General features: G+C 45.3%; 1 protein-coding gene across 7 annotated transcripts in view; it reads left to right on the forward strand.

The window, feature by feature from the left end:
• Positions 1–17,191, forward strand: part of MBNL2 (muscleblind like splicing regulator 2) — a 169,054-nt gene that overhangs the window by 34,516 nt on the left and 117,347 nt on the right. For all 7 annotated transcript variants that reach the window (XM_040267361.1, XM_040267364.1, XM_040267363.1 and 4 more), the window contains exon 2: positions 16,163–16,938. In XM_040267361.1, the coding sequence (XP_040123295.1) occupies positions 16,765–16,938 (174 nt within the window). In that variant the 5' untranslated portion in view covers positions 16,163–16,764. The remainder of the gene's footprint in view (positions 1–16,162; positions 16,939–17,191) is intronic.

The raw sequence follows: 17,191 nt of genomic DNA on the forward strand, positions 1-17,191 counted from the left end.
GTCGTTTTTTTATGACTTGAGTAAACTCACCCCCAAATCTCCTGGCTCACATGTCACTGTGCAAAAGCTCTTCTGACTCCCAGCCCTACCCATTTTCTGACAATTAGGCAATTAGGCTACTCCCAAAGGGCAGGCAAGTACATTTCAGAGACTCTTTATACTTTTCCACTTTGGAAAAAGAGATGCTGGTTGCCCTTTCCTTCTAGAAACTGCCTGGAATCTGATGAACTATCTGTGTTTTGGGTGGGTAATGAGAAGAGCTGAGCTAATTATCCATAGTTGGTCCATAGTCTACCCAGGGACTTGTGCATTCAAACACTCCATCTTCTTTCTGACGCGTGGTAAGGAGAGTGCTTCTCTTTCTGAAGGTCACCTTTGGGTAGCCTAAAGCATCCACTTAAGTAAGAGGGCTTCCCAGGTGGTGCTAGTGGTGAAGAAGCTGCCTGCCAATGCAAGAGTGGCAGGAGATGCCGGTTCGATTCCTGGGTCGGGAAGATCCCTTGGAGCAAGGCATGGCAACCCACTCCAGTATTCTTGCCCTGAGAATTCCATGGACTGAGGAGCCTGATGGGCTACATGCAGTCTATGGGGTTGCAAAGAGTCAGACAGAACTGGAGCAACTTAGCAACAGCAGCAGCAGCAAGACAAGCGAGAGGGAACCCTTAAAACTGCTGGCCTGGGGACAGGGATCTTTTTTATCAGCTTTCTTTGGACATATCAGAACTACCATTTGGGAAGCTAGATGAGACCTGGGAATAGCTGTTAGCAGAGCTGACAAGGAGTTATAGTGCCAGGCCCAGGGAAGAGCGTGGAGCCAGGCTTAATAAACACTTGCTGCTGCTGAGTCATTCTTCCTGGGAAAAGCAGTGCAGACAGGGTTGTCTCTGGCCGGGGCTGCAGGATTGCCACTGGCCTTCACTGAAGTTTCCAGCATCAGTGGCCATCTTCCCGCCATCGCTCAGAAGGACCCTAGGAATGAAATCCTGACACTGGTGCCCTGCATTAAGTCTTCCATATGCTTTCATGGACAGCTGATTAGTGGAGTCTTGGCAACAAGTAATGGGGCAAAGGAAGTCTGCATTTTAAAGGCTGGCCCAAGGGCACGTGGTTGTGTAAGCTGCAATGTCTTTGACTCTCAGTATCGTGGATTTGGGAAAACCATCCATGTCTCCCTTAGATGCACACTGATGTTCATTCCTGAGAAAGACGTTCTGATTGCTGCCAGGAAGACCCATTGCAATAAGCAAAACCCCATTTACGTCTACACATAAAGTTTTATTGTCATCATAAAAATTATTTCCAATTTCATCTCTGTTAGAGACTGCATTAGGAAAATAATATTTTAATTGTAAAAGCTTTACTTCGTGGTCAAGTTGCTTTTTTATACATGGTGTTAATGACCGCCCCCCCCCCAAAAAAAAAGATTTGGGGTACTGGAATAGGCAAAGACTGTTAAGTGGGTAGTCATGGGATGATCTTCATATCAGAGAAGGTGTTATTCAGACTCCACCTTTTTTTTTCTTCTCTTATTTTATCTTGTCACATTTGGTTTGATTCAAAGCCATTGGTTCTCTTTGAGAAGGAGGTCAGACTGGTTTCAGGAATAACCAGTGTTAGAAGAGCAGTTGAAGCATGCACGTGGGAACGCAAGTGATAAAATCATTTTGAAAAATAATGAACAGGTAACTTGAGAGCTTGTCGTGAGGGTGGTATCACAGGTTATACCAGGTTATTAACTTTCCGACTCAGCAGTACACCTCTTTTAAAAACACCTAAAGGAAAATGGATCTGTTTTGGAAAGAAATACAATGGGCAGAGAAGAACTGAGGAGCTGAGGGAAGTCCACAGGTTGGGTAGACCTGGGAAAGCAAAACTACTTAGCCATTTAAATAAAAATTGTATGTCTGGAAAATAATGTGCAAAACATGTAGTTAAGAGACCAATGTTTAGTGTTCATTGAAACAGATGCCTAAGGAGTTCTTGGTTTACCTACAAAATACCAAAGCACCCACCCTGTCTGGTGTTTGCTTGCTCGTTTGTTGAATGACTGAGCGACCGCCACATCATTGAGGGAGCACAGAGCCGGACAAGGTGTGGTCCTAAGGTTTGGCGGTTTGCTCCTCCATTTCCCCGGAAGGCAGGAGAGCCTTTGTCCGTTCCTCAGTCTCCCCTTCCATAAAATGGGAAGAAGCACGTTTGCCAGCCCTGAACTTGCCCGTGACTGGGAGTGGTTCGGCACGTGACCCGTTTTTTCCTCTCCCCGTCTCCCTGTGGCACTCCTCCGAGTGGTGGCCCACCGTTGCCATGGAGATACAGCACAGGGTGACGTTGCTTAGAAATAATGACAACTGGCGGCAGCAGGGAAGCAGAGCCACAGTGGTGATTAGCCTCCAAGGAGTGCCCTGTCTGGGCAGAGCGCAACAAAAGAAGGAAGGAGGGGAAGAAGGAGTTTAACAAGTCGTGAGCCGATGCCGCCTCCCTTCAGCAATTAGCAGTTGTCACCCCTGATAATGCCCGGCCTCAGCGTGCCGGACGTTTTTATAGAACATCCCTTTGGTTGCCAGATTTGTCCTTTTTTTTATTATTATTACTCAGAACCCCAAGTTGTAAGCACAGTAAAGTATTTGTTGTCCATTTCGATTGCAGCAGTTAGCTCAATTTCCTGAAAGATAAGGGAAACTGTTGACTCCCACCATCTTTTGTCGCCTGCTTTGTACTTGGGACTTGAGTCATGCCTTGTCAATGGCGACTTTAAAAAGTGTGGCAGGAAATTGATTTTTTTTTTTTAAATTTCTAAGGTGAGTGAAATGACAACAAAATTAAAATCTTATTTGAATAGATTGATCTCTCCCTGATCCTGAACTCCTGGGTTTGGTTTTTCAGCTGAAGTCAAATGGTGCTCTGTAGGGAAAACTTTTAGGGGGGTTAGGTGGTAATGAGGTACTATCACCTGCATGCCTGACCCTGCTGGTATCTTTCCCACAGGGTTCAAAAAAATAAGTAGCATTCTGCATCCTTCTGGGGCCTTCTGAACCCTGGGAACATCCAATCCAGATTACCGCCCCCATGTCTGGTTCTGTGATTGTATTCCCCGAAGTTAGTGGGATGTGATTGGAAGTGAAAAGAAGTTGGTGGGCTGGGAGGATCTTCCCAGCAGAACCTCCCTGGGATGGATTCAACACCAGTTTGCAAATATCAAGAAGAATGGGTACCCAGCAATGGCCGTTACTTAAGGGGACCAGGGCAGAGGAAAATCTAGTCTCTAGTTTGCCTTCAGAGATGCGTTTAACCCCAGGGTATCCTGTGTTGATGGTCCCTGCGTGTGTGCTAAGTTGCGTCAGTCGTGTTCAACTCTTTGCGACTTCATGGACTGTAGCCTGCTAGGCTCCTCTGTCCATGGGATTCTCCAGGCAAGAATACTGGAGTGGGTTCCTGTGCCCTCCTCCAGGGGATCTTCCCTACCCAAGGATCGAACCTGTGTCCCTTAAGCGCCTCCTTCATTTTTAGGCAAGTTCTTTACCACAAGCACCACCTGGGAAGCGCCATGTGGCTCAAAAACTGGGCCTTCACTTGCTGGAAATACCAGGGTCTCTTGGAGCCCAGTCTTACCAAGAAATAAATTCACTTCCACTTTTTGCAATCTTTCTTTCTTTCTTTTTTTTTTTTTTTTTTTTTTTGGCTGAGAGCCTTCAGGAACCAGTAGTGCTCCCATTCAGAAAGTTCCAGACCCCTCCTGGAGGTCTGAGAGCAGAGCAGCTCTCACCAACACAGCATGAAGACAGGACTGGGAGTGTTGCTGAGTTCCTGGTGCATGGTAGCACTCTACGTGCTGTTCTGGTGGGAGAGAAAACATGAAGAAGAAGAACTAAACCCCTGGGGTCCCGAGACCTAGATCTGTGTGCTTTCTGCAGCCTGGGACTTCAGTGTTTAACACCTATTCCTTCCTGGGTGCTGAGTACAGAGCCTGTGCAGAGCCCCCTTGAATCTGAATTCTGGTGCAGGAACACAATGAGCTCCCTTCTATTCTCCCCTCCCCACTCCACACCCCCCCCCCCACCATCACACACACACACCCTTGCTCCTGTTAGATCCCTGGGCTCAAAAGGCCTGGTAGCAAATCTAGGCCAAACCCAGCCGGGCTGATAAGATTTCCAAAGAGGTCCTAAAAATACATTTCTCCTTAAATCAGCCTTGCCAATCACTGTGCAATCACAGAACGTTAAGGGCAGAAGTGGCCTTAGAAATCATTGCGCCCTCTCGTTTTTAAAGCTAAGAAATCAGAGTCCCAGAGAGCTAACAGCGAGAACAACAGTGGCTGAGGGATGTTTCAAATCACATCATGAAGATGGAACAAAGCAAACCATACAGGCGGTACAAACTGTGAGCTGCGTAGTATGTTCTTTTTACTTATTTGTCTATTCAGCCTTTCTCTTATTCAGCAAATATTTACTGTGTACTTGCCCTGTCCTGAAGTTTTGATGTTGCCCTAGATGGCAGGGATACAGACAGACCCTGCTCTCAGAGGCATCACGTTGTGCTTGGGGGAGAGCCTGAGCAGATAGGTTAAGTAAATATGTTGAGTGTCAGACAAGGAACAGGACTTTGGAAAGGAATAAAGCAGGGTGAGCTGGAGTGGGAGGATAGGACTGATGCAGTATCACATCAGGAACTTGGCAGCATCCTGTCTCTGCTCCTGAGCTCAGTTTGCCGAGGGCAGGTGGAGAAATCATGTATTTCAGGTCAAGTTCACGCTGTCACACTGAAGTGGTGCTTCCTGGGCTGTTTGACACCTGTGGCTTTATCTCTCTGCCCTTGGGGGACATCTCAAGCCCCACCTCAGCCGGTCTCAGCCTGTACCATACCTCTTCCCGGACTGAGATGAAGGGCCACAGCAAGAACTACTCCACTCCATCTGCCTGCCCTCCAGCCGGAGACCAGTCTGCTGCCCTTGCTCCCCCCTTCTATTTGCCCCAGTCTCAGAGCCTCCCACCCCACCCTGGCCAGTGCCCAAGTCTCTCCTCCTCCTTTGGGTGCCTCTTCTGGCCCACACCCCCATCCTGCCATTTCCCCATGCTCCCATTGTGTTTCTTCTCCTTCCATTCAGAAGACTAAGGAAATGGGGGAGAGTGGTGGAGAAGGAGGTTCTTGCCTCTCTCCTGGGGCTCCACAGAGGGTGGCCTTATGATGCTGTGAGCGGATCTGAGATTCACAAAGGTCGCTTCCCCAGGAGCCCACAGGTGATCAAGGGCCATCTGCCCACTGAGCACCAGAGTTCAGAATTCTCCTGGCTGCTCCATGATGTTCTTGCAGCCCCAGGTATTCTGGGGAGCCCCAGACACTGAGCACCTTGTTCCCCAGCCCACACCTCCCCCCGTGCTAAACTGCCACCTGCAGAGTCAGCAGTGACATCTGCCACCACCAGTTGTCCACATACCCTTGATCTCGGGGCAATGATCAATTTTTGACCGCTCAGTCCACCCTGAAACTCTGCATGTCTCTCCCATCGCCTGGATGTAACACTATTCAGAAAATGCTTTATCTCATATTACTCTTTTCCTCTGTTTCACCTGCTCCTCTTCTTTCTGTCATCTCTAAATAACTGGACAGAGTATCTTTGACCCTGTCCAAGTCTTTCTTTATTCTCTCCTACATATATGCGTGTGCTAAGTCGGTTCAGTCATGTCCGACTCTTTGCGACCTAATGCACTGTAGCCCACCAGGCTTCTCTGTCCATGGGGTTCTCCAGGCAAGAATACTGGAGTGGGTTGCCATTTCCTTTTCCAGGGGATCTTCCTGACCCAGGGACTGAACCTGTGTCTCTTACATTTCCTGCATGGGCAGGTGGGTTCTTTACCACTAGCGCCACCTGGGAAGCCCGTCCTAGATTATACACACAGATGTAAATATCGTTATAAATATTTTTCTTTTCTCTCTCATTTTAGCCATTCTGTGGTGTTAGCTATCATTTCTATGAAAGGTAATTCCAACTATATACCCATGACCACGACCTCTATGCCCCAGTTTCCAATTTGCCTCCTCTCTCCAACTTCTTTCCTCCTGGGCAGAGCGTCATTGTCCTCCCGCTCACACAGGACCCGCATTTTGAAGTTTTCTTTAACAGTTCCCTTCCCTGCATTGCTCACTCCCAATCCCGCAGGCTCCTCTGTCCATGGAATTCTCCAGGCAAGAATACTGCAGTGGGTAGCCGTTCCCTCCTGAGGGCATCTTCTCGACCCAGGGATTTTCCTGTGTCTCCTGTATCGGCAGGCGGATTCTTTTCCATTGGTATAACTTTGGGCCTGAATTGTTCCTTTTCTCCTGGACCCTTGCCATAATCACCAACCAACTTCACCAGTTGTGAGCTCTTCTAATTCTAATGCATCCTAAGTGATCCTCCAGCTGGGGACTTGTCTAGATCTCAAGTGTTCCCCCAATATGTACATTACTAATGACCCTGATATTTTATAACGGAGTCTACTTACTCAGACTTCCTCAGCACTGTCATCAGTGGAGATAGCACTGCCCCATATAGAGAACCTTGGAAATTTAAAGGAGTATTTTCCCCTCATCGTCCTAATGACCAGGCACCATCTCTGGAATGTAATGGGTGGAAGTAATGGATTTTGACATCTTGCAATGGATATGACTCTGTGGGAGTGAAAAACTAGTCTGTATCTAGTGAGTGCTGAGTGTACAGCTGGACATTCACATAAGTAAAAATGCTATTCTGGGCAATCTGGGTCAAGATCTTAACTCTTTCACATAATTGCGCAAGTGTTTTTTTCTAATTGATTTTTTATTTTTTGGAAAGTCAAACGAACATAATTTTTCCCAGAATGCAACTATGTAAATTGAGGCAAGATTGTTGTTTAACTTCTTAGGAACTTTAATAGGAATTGTTTGCCATTCTGAAAAGCCACATCACCCCTCACACCTACATCAGTTTGCATTTGTGTGCCCATCACACAAGATAAGTCGTGGATATCCACCACTTTATTCTGTCTTCTAATATACTTGTGCCTAAGCTTGGACATTCTAAAACACATTTATTTTATAAATAGCTTTGTTGTTGTTCAGTCACTAAGTCGTGTCCGACTCTTTGAGACTCTGTGGGCTGTGGCATGCCAGGCTCCTCTGTCCTCCACTGTCTGCTGGAGTCTGCTCAAATTCGTGTCCATTGAGTCAGTGATGCTATCTAACCATCTCATCCTCTGTGGCCCCCTTCTCCTTTTGCCTTCAGTCTTTCCCAGCATCAGAGTCTTTTCCAATGAGTTAGCTCTTTGAATCAGGTGGCCAAAGCACTGGAACTTCAGCTTCAGCAAGTCTTTCCAATGAATGTTCAGAGTTGATTTCCTTTAGGATTGACTGGTTTGATCTTCTTGCAGTCCAAGGGACTCTCAAGAATCTTCTCTACTTCCTTTGATATTTAGTTGTATTTCAGTTTTGACAATACATTGATTTTTCTTAAATGTGTGTATGTTGGCTAGATTATGATTTTCATCTGTTGGTAATAAAAGTTATGTTACAAAAATCTTGTTCAAAAGGGGTCATTGGCATTTGTACATGTACAGGCAGATGAACGAGGCATTTGGCTAGTGATTACAGAAAGAGAGAGAAAAGGAAAAGGGTCAAGTGAAAAGCAGTCCTGGCCACCAGAGGCAGGGAATGGAAGTTCTGACAAAGGATTCCCTGGCTTTCAGGCCTAGATGGCTTGATAATTAAACTGACTGCACCCACTGGGTCCTGGACTTCCAGGAAACCGGTAAGTGCTGTCAGTCTTAACTGGTATCTAATACAATTGCCTTTATTCTAATAAGAGTAGCTCCTAACTGAATTATAAATGTTTAGATAGAACACACAGGCATAGCAAAAAAAACCATAATTTGAATACCAATATGTGTTGAATCTGTTCTATCTAGCTGTAGTTTCAGGAGTATATTTAGAAATCTCTCATCTTCTAACTGAAGAGGGGATTTTTCCTCTCTGTCCATTCCTGGAAATGACAGTGAAAATGGGCTGGAAATGTTTGTGCAGGAAAAGGAGCTCTGGATTTTATGAAGTTTTCACTTGTACTGTAAGATACCAGGTCCAAGAGGAAACTTTTTCGTGGGGGAATTTCTCCTTTGATTTCTGTTATCATGAAACGTTGGCTTATCTGACTTAGTGCATGACCTTGAGTGCCCCAGTGTTTAATTTCCCCTATAGAAGTGGATTTGAAAGTATGTTCAAAAGAACAGGTATCATATGAAATGAAGACATCACTGGTAGCCTGGGTTCTTTCCCTGCTTAGAATGAACGAGGGTTTGGAGGTAGTTTTTGAAGACCATCCATCAAAGGGTTGTCTAACATTCTCTGAAGGACTTCGTACTTTGTACCACCTTCATGGAAAGAGGCTCTACTTTCTTTAAGCTACAGTTCATTTGCTTTGCAAAAATGTGTAACAGTGAATAGGAGTCATTTCCACCAGCGTATGTGTATGGATGAACACACATGTAAGGCACGTTGATATCTTATCTAGCGCTGATAAGGGTTAGACACCAAATAGAGAGTCGTTAAAATATACTAGTAATTACACTTTGGTTGCAGTACATCCATTTATGGTTTACTGCTGAGCCACCTGGGAAGCCACATATATGCTGCTAATTATATTTTGGTTACAGTACATCCATTTATGGTTTATGTATTGGTTGGCCAAAGAGTTCATTTGATGTTAATGGAAAAACCCAAATGAACTTTTTGGCCAGTCCAGTGTTTTCAATCCTCATGATTCCAAACACGGAAACCAAAGCTCAGAGAACTTAGGTGACATTTCACAGCTATTCAGAGACGCAGAGGAGCAACTGACTGGAATCCAGGGTAGAAAATTCCATTCTTACCCCCGTGTGTGTTCCGTCACTAAGTCGTCCCCGACTGTGACTTCATGGATTGCAGCACGCCAGGCTGCCCTGTCCTTCACTGTCTCCTGGAGTTTGCTCAGCTTTACGTCCACTGAGTCAGTGATGCCATCCAACCATCTCATCCTCTGTCGTCCCCTTCTCCTGCCTTCAATCTTTCCCAGCATCAGGGTCTTTTCCAGTGAGTCAGCTCTTCACATCAGGTGGCCAAAATATTGGAGCTTCAGCTTCAGCGTCAGTCCCTGCAGGGAATAGTCAGGGTTGCTTCCCCTTAAGATTTGACTGGTTCTTACCCATAATCCGTGCCAGAGTTTCAAAGCATGATTTCATTTACATTTCCAATATATTTTTTTAAAAATCTGAAAGGTGTCTAGAAACAAAAGTCTTTTTAGGGACAATCACTTTGGCTGCTACCTTCACTCTCTTTCTTGGAAAAGTCAGTGAGGTTCTATATGGCTTTGGCAGTTGGGACCGAAATGGTTTCTGTATTTTTATTGGTCCTCTGTGGTTCCTGTGGGAAGGGACCTCTTCTCAGGGGCTGTGATTAGGGCGGGATTACACCACTCCTGGAGGTCAAGTGGCTCTTAGCCCGGTGCTTCGGATGGTGCTGCCCTGGGTCCCTCTCCAGCCCAGGCATCTTCATCTCCCACTCAGGATGCGCCGAGTCAAGGACTGAGGAAGCGCACACGTGGAGAGCTATTTTAAATTAAGCTCCAGAAATAGAGGTGGGGATGTTCAGATTTCAAGCCACTCACAGGAAGGAAAAAAAAAAATCATTCTTTTAAATGATGTATTTTAAGAATTTAAAGATTTAAAATAGGAAATCCTCAAGATTTTCTCCACATTAAAACTTAGAAAACTCTGGGAGACATGGTTTCTTTATTGTAATTAGATTTATGCAAAATGAAATTAAAGACATCCCATAAATTACTTAATGGATAACGAGTCCTTGACTGTCTGACTCAGAAATCGGTTTGTTTTGCAAGGATCCTTTAATCAGCTCCCTAGGAGGCCGTTGTCTGGCAGACAGCTGAAATACCTTAGATGACCAAGAGCCGGCTGGAGGGGTTGTATGCCACACAACTATTTTCCTTAAGGCGGTCTTACGTTTTGATCAATCTCAGGCTCAAGATCGGACGTGATGAATGTGTTTCCCTTCAGAAACGTACAAACTGGCTACAAAGCGTTGGTGAGGCGAGGACACCTGGGGTCCTCAGCCTGGGCTTGTCTGAGGGATGTGGCCTGGGGGCAGTTAGCCAGGGTCAGGGAGGAAAGGACCTAAACTCGCCCCGTGACATGATGACATCACAGAGCAGCTATAACAAGCCAACGTGAGCAGCGAATGCTTGCCTACAGTCAAAAGTCACAGCTTTCTGAAAAATCTAACACCTACAGGAGTTTTTAATATGTTTTGAAAAATGAAGTGTCATGTAAGTGAAGACCCTGAAAAAAGCTTGGGATTCTTTGGTGCCATTGCACTGGCATTTCAGGAAATACTACAGAATCTCCTTTCAGTATCCTTGAACTTCAGTCTTGCTTTTCCTTTGAAGATGAGTCTAGCAGTGATGCTCCATGTTCTTCACACCTGGTGCTGTCTAGAGAAGGTGGCTCCTCTGTAAAGAGCTCTGGCCTTATGGGACTTGGGACCCAGCTGTTGGTCACCAAGGACCACCACCGCCCAAAGACGGCCCTCTCTGAGACAAGGGTCCTGGAAACAAAGCTCTGTTTATCCCCACCAAAGGCCTGCTTCATCCTGAACAAAACCCGCAAGCTATGAGAGTCTATTTTTCAAACTCTCTTAGAAGCACATCTTATCTGGGGCAGATCTCCCAGGGGTTTTCTGTATTATCTAGTTTTATTTTGTTTGACTGATCAGAAACACAGCCACTGGGAGAAGCCCTCAGCCAGCCCTCCTGCAATCGTTGGTGTGGGAATCAGTGACCCCAGGACCTGGCCATCAATTCAGGGCAGACATCCAGGTTCCCTCAGAGCCCAGAGGATGCCAGGCACCCAGGAGGATGGCAAGAAATGCTTGCCCTGGTGGTACTCCAACTTGAGAGTGCCTCAGAGTTAGTCCTGGAAGGCTGGTTAAAACACAGATTGCTGGGCCCCACACCCAGGACTTCTGATTCAGGACCTCTGGGCTGAGACCCAAGGATCTGCATTTCTAGCAAGTTCCCAGAGGCTGCTGGGACTGCTGGCCCACGTACTACACTTTGAAAACCACTGGGCTGAGGATTCAGGGTTTTGAAGCTCAAATAATTTATACCTGGGGCATCTTCTCACCTTCACCCTCAACTTACTTGGCAGTAGCAGGGTAAGCCTGTGGCACTTGCTAGAATTTTCCTACAGGATAATACTGACATTTTCTATTCAGAGCCTTATTCCTTTAGGTTAGACTTTGGTCCATATGTTAGTCACTCAGTCTTGTCCGACTCTTTGTGACCGCATGGACTATAGCCCGCCAGGCTTCTCAGTCTGTGGAATTCTCCAGGCAAGAATCCTGGAGTGGGTTGCCATGCCCTTCTCCAGGTGGTCTTCCAGGCCCAGGGATCAAACCCAGGTCTCCTGCACCGAGGGCAGATTCCTTACTGTCAGCCACCGGGGGAGCCCAACGTTGGTCCATATTAAAGTGGAAATGGACCAGGAGGAGGACCAGGAGTTTATTTGACAAAGATTCGATGAGTGTGTTCTATGTATCAGGCACTGAACTGAACTCTGGGGATTTGAAAATAGCAGTCTGTCGTCTCAGATGGTAATGCAGGAGACCTGGGTTTGATCCCTGGGTCAGGAAGATCCCCTGGAGAAGGGCATGGCAGCCCACTCCATATTCTTGCCTGGAGAATCCCATGGACAGGGGAGCCTGGCGGGCTACAGTCCATGGGGTCGCAAAGAGACAGGACTGAAGTGACCCATGCATGCCTTCTCCACACAGACACATTTTAACAGGGGCCCCTCTGGGCAGATGAACTGGAAGATGCCACCCCCTCCCCCGCAACTTCCCCCGCACCCAGGGCGCTGGGAGCTCAGGCCAGAGCTGTGCTCTCACCAAGCCCTCAAGACACCTAGGTTCCCTGTCACTGCAGCACCCAGGGTGACTGCTGGGCCCGGAAAGTGTCTCATTCAGTTCTGGGTTAGCAGCAGCTGGAGGAAAACAGCAGGCCCAGGCCTCTGTAGTGACACCGTGGGCTCTGTGGTTGGGGGAACCGTCTCTGGGGGTTCCCTTCGGCTGCAGACTGAAGGCGACCTGAGAAACGACGGGCGCTCTGGATACGCGGCCCCGGACGAGCGCCCCCTACAGGCAGTTCTGTGATCTCCAGCACCGTCTTGCTCTCAGAAGCTACACCTGGAGCAGATCCACCCCAGGCAAGACCCGGGTCATTGATAACCACTGCAGAGAGGAAGCTTGGGAGTGCATTTCTTCAATAAATATTGATAGAGCAGCTTCTCCTTTCATCACCTTGCATTGGGTCAGCACTATACTGTTCACAGAGTGTCTCTATGTTTCTTTTGTAATCAGTCCTTCATGAGAGCAACCATGTAAATAAATGTTGGTAGTTCCAAGTAGGAACTACCAACATTTTACAGAGAAAGAAACTGGATCACAGAGAAAATGGACTTACCCAAGGTCAGATAAAGGAGCCTTGGCAATATACGGACTAGAAGCTGGCTCTTAGGGCAGGGGTCTTTTCACCATTCCAGAAAGTTCTGTGGCTAATAGAAGAAATGCAAAAGCCCTTACGACATCAAGTAGAATGAATGCAAACTACATATATAATTCTGATTTTTTTTTTTTTGGAGAGGAGTTAAAAGGAAGATAGTGAGTTTAATTTCAATAATAATATTTAATCCAATTTGTTAATATTAACATCAATTCACCATGTAGTAAATATGAAACAATATTGAGATTGTTCATGTTCTTTTTTTTCATACTAAAAGTGCTTGAAATTGGTGTGTATCTTATACCTGGGTTTTCCAGGTGGCTCAATGGTCAAGATCTTGCAATGCAGGAGCTCCGGATTCAATCCCTGGGTGGGGAAAATCCCCTGGAGGAAGAAACGGCAACCCTCTCCAGTATTCTTGCCTGGGAAATCCCATGGGCAATTTTATACTTAGAGCACAAGTCAATTAGGATGCTGGATTTTTGTTGGAAAGATTAATACTTGATCTGTATTTAGATTCCGTGAAATTTACAAATGAAAAGTAGATTCATAGTTGGTCCGAGCATACTGAAAAGTTTTCCAATAAGTATAGTGAGGATCAGGTTTTAAGTTAAATTTACATTAAGAAGAAGTAAAAAATTTTAATTTAGTTCCTCAGTGGCTCTAGCCACATCTCAAGTGTTCGGTAGCCATCTGTAGTGAGTGGCTTCTGTATTGAAGAGCGAAGCCCTAACAAGTAACTGTGCCTTGCTGGAGCCTCCAGTCTGGTAGGCTCGGTACGTAATTTGTTCTGTGTGTTAGTATAGTTTAGTCTTGTCCCTTGGTCACCATGTTAATCATCCTCACCCATCATTGCCCATCTCCTTCGGTGGGCTCCCCTGACCTGATTCAAATCTGCTCTCAGTTCCTCATTCCCAGAGCTGCTGCTGCTGCTGCTGCTAAGTCGCTTCAGTCGTGTCTGACTCTGTGCGACCTCACAGACGACAGCCCACCAAGCTTCCCCGTCCCTGGGATTCTCCAGGCAAGAACACTGGAGTGGGTTGCCATTTCCTTCTCCAATGCGTGAAAGTGAAGTCGCCCAGTCGTGTCCGACTCTTCACGACCCCATGGACTGCAGCCTACCTGGCTCCTCCGTCCATGGATTTTCCAGGCAAGAGTACTGGAGTGGGGTGCCATTGCCTTCTCCGCCCAGAGCTGCTAGTTGTACCCATTCCTGAAGAGGGAGGTTGCGATGGCCCGAGGGAGGCAGTATCTTTGATAACAGTAGTTCCGGAACTTTTAGGGTTGAAACAGAACAAGCTGGGAGAAAGAGCGGATTCACCAACAGTTAGGATAGCAGTATATTTAGCTGCAATGTGATGCACTTTCTGGAACATCTTTGACTTACACTGGACTGGCCGTCAGAGACTTGGCTCCTCTGCTTTTAAAAGCAAGTTCATCTTGATAGAGTCTGATGATCTAAATTCCGATTGGATTTTCACAGAAGTAGAAATGGCAGTCTGGTTCTCTCCGGGTGGGGGGTGGGAGCAGGGAACTGTCTTCATATCTAAAAGTATGAGCAAAGGTGTACCCGCTTCACTGGACTGGATTAAGAGCGTTGTTCCAGTGTGGTTTTCAGGAATACTTGAGTAATTATTCATTGCTGCTTGAATCCATATTTGCCTGTTTCTTTTCCTACCCGTGAAGGGTTGGCCAAGACTGTATGGCTTTGAGGATGAGAACCCATCTCCTGCATCTTTGCTGTTCTGTGACCGCAGTAAACCCAGGTCCTTAGGACTCAGGGACGCTGTAAAATTTTTGCAAGTATAAACTCCATGTGTCCAGCCTCTCACTGTGTCTCCAACATTATCGGCGCCTCATCTCCACTGAACACACCGGCAGAAATGTTTCCTCGTCCCTCTTTTCACTCGTCCTTTGTTCTCATGGGGGTTAGAGGTGGGGGGTGAGCTAAGAGTGCAGGTCCAGGCTGGTCGGTGAAACCTGACCTAGAGTCAGCTTGGTCATTAAACTCATCTTCTTAAACTCTTGAAGTTAAGGTGGTTGAATGTTAGCTTCTGGGAACGCAGTGCTGCCAAACAGACAAGCAGGAACCTGTCAGGCCCCTCAAATATTTCACAATTGGAAGTTAGGAATGTGTCACAGCTTCCCAGGTTGCCAATGTCCTTCAATGCACATACAGTTATAGCTCATTCAAACACTTCTACTGACAAGTAAGAGAAGGACTGTGATGAAGAACTGTTCCCCCAACCCAGGAGATGTCCCACTAAATATTAATAAATGATCCACAGTTAGATGAGCTTCACAGATGCCATTGCAGGCCCTCCCCCCATCAGACTCATTCAAGGCTGGAAAAAGCCCTATTGCAGGTAGGCCTTGTTCGGCTTGGTTTACCTGGAGTTAACTAAACCTAATTGACGGTCAGACCTACTTTTTCAGGGAACACTTGTGAACCACTCAAGGATTATTGCTCTCTGAACTTACTTGGTACATGATGATTTTAAATAACCTACTTCCAGCCTCCATTAAGTTTTTAGCTATAAATTTTTTAAAAGGACATCAAAGCTAAGGAAATAACTAAGGTAGCCTGTGGCATACTCAATATATGAAAATGACCAACTTCTGTTATTTTAGTCTTTCATTCATGCTGCACTCAATATTAAATTTTTTAATGTTTTTTATAATTTCATAATCCTTAGAGATATTAAAAGAAACGAAATGGGCTGATTTTAGAAATCTGAATTGATCAGTCATATTTTTGTTGTAGATCTGTGATTCAACTCCAGCATTCTGCAGAACCCAACATTTTTAAGTTATGACTCTGTTAAAAACAAAACTGCACTAAAGTAAAATGAACTTGCGTTCATTCATTTAGTGGGTGAGTCAGTCATCAGCTAAATTGCTCGATAAATACTTTTTGAGGACCTAATAGCCCTGATCTAAGGCGCTAGGGAAGCAGAAATGAAAAGTACAAACGGGGAAGAAAGCAACATTACCATCAACCAAGTATTAAAAGTAGAGAGAAAGTATGAGAGATCTGCGAATAATATCAGGAGGGGTCTACCTGTCCCTCTTTAAGCTCAAACCTCTGTAAACTGGAAAGGACGTATAGGGTGAGGAGTGCACATTTCATCCAGAATGACAGTATATCCTTATTATATAGAAGAGACACATCCCAAATGATTGTTTATAGCGTTTTCAACAATAAAATCAATGGCCTAAATGTGAAATTAATTGGAAGCCACGGTTCTAATACACTGTTTTGGCAATGAAGCACATTAGATTGAATTGTCTCAGAATGCCTAATTATTGTGTCTGCCACACTCATCTGTTTGAGTCATCCCTTACTTTTGGACTGCTGCCTGGATCATTTCTGCAATACAGTTGCAGTTTTATATTCTTCTCTCTCTCTCTTTGAATGCATAACTTCTCTTCCTATATTCAACGCTCAAAGCTCTAAACTGCACTTTTGCAAATTCGAGATAAGAGCTAAATAGTTTGTTCAAGTGTTGAGTCCATTGAGTTGGGGTGTAAGTTGATTTTATTTTTTAATTGAGAAATGTTTTATACTGTAGGATAGTTGATTCACCACTTATTTATGTTTTACAGCTTCAAGATTTAAAAGTGCCTGTGTGAAGTCACTTTTGCTGGAAACCACAGTCCGGGAGCTTTTTGTTCAAATCTTGTTTTTCTGTCAACTATACATTACCCTGACCTTACGAGTGGATGAAGATACCTCAACTGTCTGACTTGGCCAATTGCTTGCTTTCAGAATTTTAAACGGTGGAAGGAAAAAGAAATCCTGCTAAGATCTGAACATCTCAGTGGCTTATTTTCCAGCGTCGTCAATAGCTGTGAGTGTCAGGACTAAATATTCTCCCAAGGAGTGCCATGATATTGAGGTCACTTTATTAAAAACAGTTTTGTCTGCGAAAGGATCAGGAGACTTGGACGTTTGCAGTCAGAGATGACACTGAGCATGCTTTTATTGCGGCCCGCAGTCTTCGAGTGGGGCATATTGATTGATGAGTGACTGCCTGCCGATAAATTTTCTCCACTCTGTTTCCTGGATTGGACTTCATTAAGCAATTTATCACTTACCTTCAGACTTACATGTGGGATTTTTCACAACAATAGTTTTGGAATCATTGGAACTTGGATTGATTTCATCATTTAGCAGGGAGGAACAGGATCCCAGTTATTTTCTCATCATGGCTTTGAATGTTGCCCCCGTCAGAGATACAAAATGGCTGACGTTAGAGGTCTGCAGACAGTTCCAGAGAGGAACCTGCTCCCGCTCTGATGAGGAATGCAAATTCGCCCACCCCCCCAAAAGCTGCCAGGTTGAAAATGGAAGAGTAATTGCCTGCTTTGATTCCCTAAAGGTAAGAGAATGCGTTTTTAGGTAGTCACATCAATGCCACATTGGACTGTCAAACGGAATGCTTTCTGTTGTACTTCTAACAATCGATTTTCAATCCTGTTTTTCTTATTTGTGGTGATTATTGGGAGATTTGCACTCAGATTTTTTTTCATGTCAGGCATATATAAATTTTTTACAGATCCATGTTTAAATTAAAAATACATGATGGTGTATTTTTGGTCTGGCATGACATTCATGTACTCAAGAGTTTTAAA

This window comes from Oryx dammah, unplaced genomic scaffold (genome assembly GCF_014754425.2).
Source record: "Oryx dammah isolate SB20612 unplaced genomic scaffold, SCBI_Odam_1.1 HiC_scaffold_24, whole genome shotgun sequence".
Lineage (NCBI taxonomy): Eukaryota > Metazoa > Chordata > Mammalia > Artiodactyla > Bovidae > Oryx > Oryx dammah.